The sequence below is a fragment of the Sminthopsis crassicaudata genome, chromosome 1 (genome assembly GCF_048593235.1).
Source record: "Sminthopsis crassicaudata isolate SCR6 chromosome 1, ASM4859323v1, whole genome shotgun sequence".
NCBI classification, from domain to species: Eukaryota; Metazoa; Chordata; class Mammalia; order Dasyuromorphia; family Dasyuridae; genus Sminthopsis; species Sminthopsis crassicaudata.
Genome location: NC_133617.1, coordinates 75,547,289 through 75,554,573, shown reverse-complemented (window position 1 = coordinate 75,554,573; position 7,285 = coordinate 75,547,289). Strand labels below are relative to the sequence as shown.

The 7,285-nt window shown below is 58.1% G+C and overlaps 1 protein-coding gene across 3 annotated transcripts; it reads right to left on the bottom strand.

The window, feature by feature from the left end:
• Nucleotides 1–2,292: 2,292 nt before the first annotated feature.
• Nucleotides 2,293–6,935, bottom strand: GRINA (glutamate ionotropic receptor NMDA type subunit associated protein 1). 3 transcript variants are annotated; one of them, XM_074262528.1, is made up of 8 exons: nucleotides 6,742–6,935; nucleotides 5,429–5,452; nucleotides 4,539–4,857; nucleotides 4,342–4,454; nucleotides 3,994–4,194; nucleotides 3,388–3,516; nucleotides 3,164–3,307; nucleotides 2,293–3,083 (listed from the first exon to the last, which is right to left on the bottom strand). In XM_074262528.1, exons 2-8 carry the CDS (start codon nucleotides 5,450–5,452, stop codon nucleotides 2,934–2,936), a joined length of 1,080 nt encoding a protein of 359 aa, XP_074118629.1. In that variant the 5' UTR covers nucleotides 6,742–6,935; the 3' UTR covers nucleotides 2,293–2,933. The 3 variants fall into 3 exon arrangements, with proteins under 3 accessions (XP_074118629.1, XP_074118619.1, XP_074118610.1); XM_074262518.1 differs by having other exon boundaries at nucleotides 5,394–5,452; nucleotides 6,742–6,841; XM_074262509.1 differs by lacking the exon at nucleotides 5,429–5,452 and having other exon boundaries at nucleotides 6,742–6,891.
• Nucleotides 6,936–7,285: the final 350 nt, after the last annotated feature.

The following is a 7,285-nucleotide window of genomic DNA, read 5'->3' as shown; positions in this document are numbered from 1 at the left end:
CCTAAAATGGAATCTTGGAAAATATTCAGTTATGGAGCAAAGAAGCCTGAGGAATAGTCAGAGAGGACCAGGAGAAATTAGAGTATCTAGGGTGATCAAAGCATGAAATGCAATATATATGTTCGAAAGGCTGAGGCCTGAAAGTCCATCAGAACTGGTGACTGAGAGATCACGTAATTTGAGGGAAAAAAATTTCTAGTTCAGGGGTGAGCTTGGAAATCAGTCTGCAAAGGCCTGAGGGGCGTCAGTGAGAAGGAGAAGCGGCAGGTATAGACATCTTTTTTCAAGGAGACTGGCTGAGAAAGGGAGATGAGATACAGTGATCATCTGAGGGAGCAAGCAGCCAAGGCATTTTAAAGACAGGGGAGACATGGGCATGTTGGATGGCTGTAAGGAAAGGGGTCAAAGTTTAGGGGGTCAGGATAATTGAAGATGGGTCAGGAATTATGACCATCTCTGACAGACTGGTTGAGGAAGTGGGAGGTGGCACCCACTGATGAAACTGGGAGAAGGGGGAGCTTTGAGTTTTCTGAGGAAAGGGGGAGGTCCTCAGTTGAGAAGGGGAGGAGGAATTATTGCAGCAAACTTGAGCAGGAAAGTTTGGAATCGTTTCTGTGGAAGTGACAGGGGATTAATCAAGCAGGAATTAAAGGCTTGCTTTCCTGGAGGGATGGCCCAGATAAATTGGAATATCCTGGATTTGTAAGGAACCTCGTCCTCCAGCTAGTGAGGAGTAGCAGAGAAGGAAGGGGGTGGGAATAACTCCCGTTGAAGGCTTGTTAGGAAATGCAGCCATGAGACCAGGGGGTCATGGATTTGAGAGCAGGGGCTGACTACTGGGCTGAGTTTGGAGATCCAAGGCAGAGCAGGGGCCAGTCTTTCCAGACTTACTGTATTAACCCATTTAACCAGCTCTGGGCTCCAGCCCAGCTGACCTGCTTGCTGCTGTCCACTTACAATTCCACCAGCCCGGGCCACCCCTCTGCGGGCTACTTGCCACCACCATTTGTCTTCAGCTTTACCTCTGCGAATCCCTCCCTTCCACCCCAGCAGCAGCCACAGGAGGCCAAAGAGCGTGCACCAGAACGGAGTGCAAGTCCAGCCCCGCCATCCTAGGCAGGCAACCTCTCTGCGCCTCAGTTTCCTCAGATACAAACCGTCCCTCTCTCAGGGCTGCATGAAGATCAGATGGGATCGTTGTGAAGCGCTTATCATGGGGCCGGACACAAAGTGGACACTTAATGCTGCTTTCCCCTTTCTCCCTTCCCATGTTCTACAGGGTCATGTCCCGATCCCTTCCTAATCTTCCTGATGGCTAGCACTCTCTGGTCTCAAATTCTTTTGTTTGCCTATTTATAGGTTATTTCCCATTGAAATCTAAGCCCACGGAGGGCAGGGATCAGGGTTTTTTCCTTGTTTTTCTTTGTGTCCCCTACTTTGCATGGTGGGTATTAGTAAAGCACATGGTTGTTGAATCGAAAAAGAAGAGTCAAAGTGTGGGGATGCAGGCGGATCCATCAACAAAGACCTGGAGCAGAAACGGGGGGGGGGGGGGGGGGGGGGGGGGGGGAGGTTGCTGAGTGATGGAGGCAGCAGAGAGGAGCAGTAAGGGGAACACAGATCCAGCTCCTCCCCCTCCTGCCACTGTGTCCTGGGCACAAGGCCTGGAGAGGGTGGCCAGAAATTAATTATGCTCTGGAAACATCCTCGTTTTCCATGATCTCTAGAGAATGAAAACTCTCTTCCTCCCTCTGGATCTCAGTTTCTTCATCTAAGGTATGGACTTGCTTCTACAATTTGAGCCCCACTGGAAAACAAACCGGCTCCAAATACAACAGAAAAAATGTTATTTTTCACAAACCTCGCCTCCGCCGTGACTGGGTTAGGCTCTCTCCCAGGCAGGGGCTGGCACTCCCCGTGATCTTGCGGCCCCAGACAGAGCCCGAGCTCTCGTACAGAGGCTCAGGAAATCAGTATCGGTTGTATGAGGAGCAGGGACCCCTTGGCCCCAGCCAGGGCCGCTGGACAAGGGCTGCCTCCCTCAGGGTAAGGGCTCCGTGTCTCCTCTCTGCCCAGGGATCGTAGGGCTTAGGCTCCCCTCCTGGAAGGGGCAGACCCCAGACAGGGTGAACTGCAAGCGCACACCTCCAACCAGGGACTGCTGGGATTCCTACCTCGCTCTGGCCACTCTGGTCCTGGCTTTTGCCTCTGATTTGGAAGCTCGATTTCTCCAGGAGCAGCATGTAAGGAAGAGGACCACCCTCCCCAAGCCAGAAAAGAGGAAAAAGAGTGTCACATTTATTAGAGCTTTATTGACAATAGCTGGAGGATTGAAACACATCCAGTCCCCCCTTCTCTTGATGCTCAATCCAAGGGGGTTCCCCTCCTCCAAAGGAGGGCAGGGGGACAAGGGAGTAGGAAGGGGGCTGCTCCGGGCCAGGCTGAAGGGGCGGGTGGGCGGGAGTGCTGAGGAAAGACGTGCACCCTTAGACCTTGGGCTCATTCCTCTTCCTTGAAGCCTGGAGTCTGTCCCCACCTCAGGGAACAGGCAGGGTCAGAGGGCAGGGCTCATGCAGCATGAGAAGGGAGAGGGGCCTGGCTCAGTCAGTCCCTGCCCCTCAAGCTCTGGAGTGGGATGAGGCCGTGCTGGGGACACGGACAGGGCCACCACAGTCTCAGCTATGGTTTCCACATAAATATATGCACAATTATATACAGGGGGAGGGGGCTCCCTGAGCCTCAGCCTCAGCCCTAGGGAAGGAGAAGGGGAAGAGCACAGACTGCCTTGCCCCTTGCCCAGAGGCAGCAGCACCCAGACTTTAGGAAAGAGAGAAAAGACAAGGGAAGAGGGGAGGAAGAGAGGAGAGAGCTGGGAAAGAGGAGAAGGGGCAAGGAAGGAACAGAGAGGGGATGTGGGCGAAGCCCGGCCGGGGCTACTCCTTAGCCCGGCCAATGATGGCGAGGATGTAGAGGAAGATGTTGATGATGTCTGTGTAGAGGTTCAGGGCCGCAAACACGTACTCCTCAGGGCTCAGAGATAGCTGCTTGTTCCCCAGAAGCAGCTGGGTGTCCACTGCCAGGAACTGGGAGGGGGACACAAAGGGGTCTCAGAAGGGAGCAGCTGGGCTTGGGGCCCAAGGCCGGGGTTCTCCCTGTTACTCACGCAAGTGAAGAGCAGGGCTCCCAGGGAGGCGTAGACGATCTCCAGGATGCGGTTGCGGATGAAGATGCAGAGGATGGCAAAGACCAGCAGCACCACTGTGCTGACCAGGAGCACCCCCATGCAGGAGGTGAAGTCGTACCGGGTCTGGGAGCGGAAAAGCGAGTCAGCGCCCAGGCCCGGGTGGGAGGGCGGGGGAGGGAGAAAGGGAAGGGGGTCTCCCTCACCTGCAGAGAGAAGATGACCACCGTGAAGCAGACGATGGTGGTGATGCCCACGGCCATGATGACGGCATCCGTGTCGTAGAAGCTCGCGATCATGCCCACCATGTAGGACAAGCTCAGGGTCAGGATGGACTGCAGGGGAGGGAGAGGAGACGGGTCAGGACACCCCCTGCCCAGCCCCCCAGCCCAGGGCCCCGAGTCAGGCCACTTCTAAGTGTCACCCCGTGCCTATTTCCAGGAGGGTGCCATCGAGGATGATTAGGGTTCAAGGGCAGAAATCCACTGGTTTCACAAGTTCTATGACCTTAGGTGAAGGGAAAAGATTATAGCTTTATTTTTACTAACCTTTACCTGAATTTAGCATTTCCTTCAATTATAAGTTTAAAAAAAAAAAAAAAAGACCCTTTCTGAGGATGACTTTAGCAGACTTCCAAAGCACTCTAGAAGATGAGGAGCCTGGCCCCTGACCCAGGAGGTGAATGAAAGGAGGGATCCCATCCTTGAGAGAAGTCTGGGGCTTGGAGGCAGAATCCCTGCCCCCCTCACCGTGGGTCTCTAAGTATGGTTCTTCAGACTGAGCCCCTCAAGCTTTAAGGTCTGGGGGTTTACCAAAGCAATGAGGTTCCAGGGGTGCTTCCGTCTAAATTCCCCACAGCAGCTAAGGATGATGAGAGAGACAAAGAAGAAAGCATAGGAGACATAGTATGTCCAGACGTGGGTCCGGACAAAGACCTTCACATCCTCCACAAAGGTGAATGCAGCCACAGAGGAGAGGGTCACAGTCAGCTGCAGGGTAAGGACCAGGAACACCTAGAAGGGAGAGGGGCGTCAGTGGTGGCGAGACCGCCCTGGTGGGAGGCAGGGCACTCCTCACCCAATGTTCCTCCTTAGGCTTCCCAGCCTTCTCTTCCTTCCATTTCTCCCTAGGTGTGAGAATTTCAATTTTCTTTTCCTTACCTTTCGAATAAATGCCCTGCGGATGCTCTGGTCATCCCAGTCCGTGGCTGGGAAATCTTGGTTATCATAATAGGACGGAGGCCCTTCGCCATGATAGTTTCCACGCATTGGTGCTGGGGAAGAGAAAAGGAGAGAAGATCAAGTCTAAGGCCCTCCTCCTATGCCCACACCTCCCTCTCTCCAATCCCATTACTCACAGTTAGGGTCCTGAAACTCCTGTGGCTGTCCATAAGGATTGGTGGGAAAAGGTGGGTAACCCCCTGGTGGGTGTCCCTGCGGATAGGGCCCCTGGGGGTAGGGCCCCTGGGGGTAGGGCCCCTGGGGGTAGGGACCCTGAGGGTACCCTGGTTGGCCATAACCAGACTGAAAGGGGGGTGGTGGGTGGGGGGCCACAGGGTAGGGTGGCATTGGAGGCTGAGACCCTCCAGGGTATCCAGGGTTGGCAGAGGTATTAACATCCCCGGTCACCAAGAAACTCTTTTCATGGGACATGTCGGCAGGTTTGACGATCACCACCTGAGAGAGGAAAAGGAGAGAGATTTTTAAAAAATGAACATAACAAACCAAAGCACAGATTCTCAAACCCAGCCTCCTCTGTGGGAAGTTATGGTCAGGGCTGGGGCCCGAATCCCCAAACCCAGCCATTTGGGGGGAAAAAAGAAAGCTGAAAGAGAAAGAAAATCCCAGCTTCTCTCAGGAACAGCTGTCCCAACCCAAGGAAGGAGAGGGTGGAAGTGTTTGGGGCCTTTTTACCCAGGCCTGGGTTAGAGTCCCTAGGGGAAAAAGACCAGAGAACAGACCACCGCTCCCCATCCCACCCCTCACCCTCATCCTTAACGACAGAAGGTGCTGTACCGTTCCAGAACAAAAGGGAAGAGGTGACCGGGAGAGGGGGACCCCCGGGCTCCCAGAGCCATCTGCTAGTGCCCCCTCCCACCCCATGTTTACAGAGGTGAAGTCAGGCAAGGAAGCTCCAAGGCAGCCTCTGGGCAGGGAGGAGCAGCCCTAGCCTGGGGGGGGGGGGGGAGACCAGGGATCCAGTCTCCACTAACCAGCTGTGGGGATGACCTGGAACAAGTTAGTTCACCTTGTAAGGCCGCATCTTCCTCATCTGTAAAATGGGGGAAGGGGGAGGACACAGATCGGCTACATGGCCTGTAAGGCCCCTTTGAGTCCCATCACTGAGAGCTGCGGGAGGACGGGGTCAGCTCTCCCTTGGCCCATCTTAGGGATGGGAGCCTTGGCTCTCCTTTGGCATCCGTGCCAGGGGGAGAGGGAAGGAGGAGGGCAGCGGGCCCCTGAGGCCCGGGCGCAGCCGTCTACCCTTACCCCTTCTTGCCTTCCCTTAAGCAGCTTTGGGAGGGCGGGGCTAACGGGGCTATTTCCAGCCTCAGAAATCCCCACGGCATCTGTGGGGAAGGGACTGGGTGCCCCAGGGCAGAGCCTGCGGTCCTCATTTCTGACCCTTCCCAGCCAAGTGTGCCTGGAAGCCCAGGACCGGGAGGAGACGGGAAAACAAGCAGGGAGAGCAGATGGGAGGCAGGGAGGGGAGCCAAGAGGGGCTTAGGAGGCCCCGATGGAGGCCAGCCCAGCCGCAGAGGCCGCCTGCCCCCTCCGGTGCGCCCCACTCCCCCCAGCCCCCCCGCAGCCCTCTGATGGGCAGGAGGCCGGCAGGCTCCAGCCTGCAGTGTGGGGATGGGAGAGCGCGCTAAGGGAGGAGCCCGGGGGAGGGAGGGCAAAGTGGGGAAGGGAGAGTGTCAGGCCAGGCAGCAAAGGGGGAAAGCACAGCATGACTGATGCTAGAGAAGGAAGGGGATGGAGAGGGGGAAAGGGGGAGGGGTGGAAATGAGGGAGGGGAGGAATAGAAGGAAGAGATGGAGTGAGGGGAAAGGGAGGGAGCAGGAGGGGGAGAGAGCTGGGGGAGACGGGGAGAGAGGGAGAGGAGAGGGAGAGCAACAGCGGGGGAGAATGGGGGAGAGAAGAGGGAGATGGGAGGGGGAGGGGTGAAACAGATGGGAGGGGGAGGAGGGGGCAACGAGGGGAGATAGGAAAGAGAGGGGGCAAAAAGAGGAGGGGAAGGATAAGGGGGAAGGGAGAGAGGATTGTCGGGGGAGGGGAGGGAGAGAGGGGAAGAGACAGATGGGAGGGGGAGAGGGGTCTGTCGGGGGAGGGGGCAACGCGGGGAGGTGAGAGAAGAGGAAGGAGAGGAGGGAGAGGACTGTCGGGAGAAGGGGCAAAACGGGGAACAGAAGGGAGAGAAGAGGGGGCAGCTGGAGGAGGGGCGAAGAGCAGAGTGGGGAGAGAAGGGGCTGGGGGGCTGCCAGAGCCGGGCGGGGGAGGGGCGGGGGCCGCGTGAGGCCTGCGGGGCCCGCCGGGCGCTGGCGCACCGCGCGCACTCACCCGCTGCCCACGGTCGGGGTCACGGTCACGGGCGGCAGGGGCTGTCGCTCTGCGGTCGGGAGTCTGTCTCGCTGCCTGCCTCTCCCGCCCGGCTGCGCCCCGGGCTCCGGGCTGCGCGGCCGCTGCGGCGGCTGTGGAGAAGCGGGTGGGCGGGCCGGGGGGCGGGGGCGGGCCGGGCCGGGCCGGGCCGGGCCGGGGGTGGGGCCGGAGCCCCGAGCTCCGAGCAGGGGCAGTGGAGGCTCAGCTGCGGGCGGCTGGGCGAGTGCTGGGGAGGGAGCTGGGCTCCAGCTGTCTCCGGAGATGGGGGTGGGGCGGGCACTTCCGGGGCTGTGTGACGTCACTGGTCGGGAGGGGCCCCGCCTCCCACCCCCGGGGGGCGGCTTCTCGCCTGCCAGGGCTTGGGTACCCTCTCTGTGCCCTTGCTGCTCCTGTCATCCCCCTCCATCCCTCGGCTCCTGGCTCCGACCCCATGGTTCACGCCTCATCCCTTCCTTCTTCACCCTCTCCCCTCGTGGAGGGGGTGACTGTTAGAGTGGAAAACGCT

Excerpts from the sequence above, each read along its gene's own strand:
- GRINA (XM_074262528.1), bottom strand. The coding sequence starts at position 5,452 with ATGAGGAAGATGCGGCCTTACAAG. Across the intron at positions 4,858-5,428 it reads GGAAGATGCGGCCTTACAAG|GTGGTGATCGTCAAACCTGC; the intron begins GTGAACTAACTT and ends TTCCTCTCTCAG. Across the intron at positions 3,517-3,993 it reads CCTGGAACCTCATTGCTTTG|TCCATCCTGACCCTGAGCTT; the intron begins GTAAACCCCCAG and ends CCTCCCCTGCAG.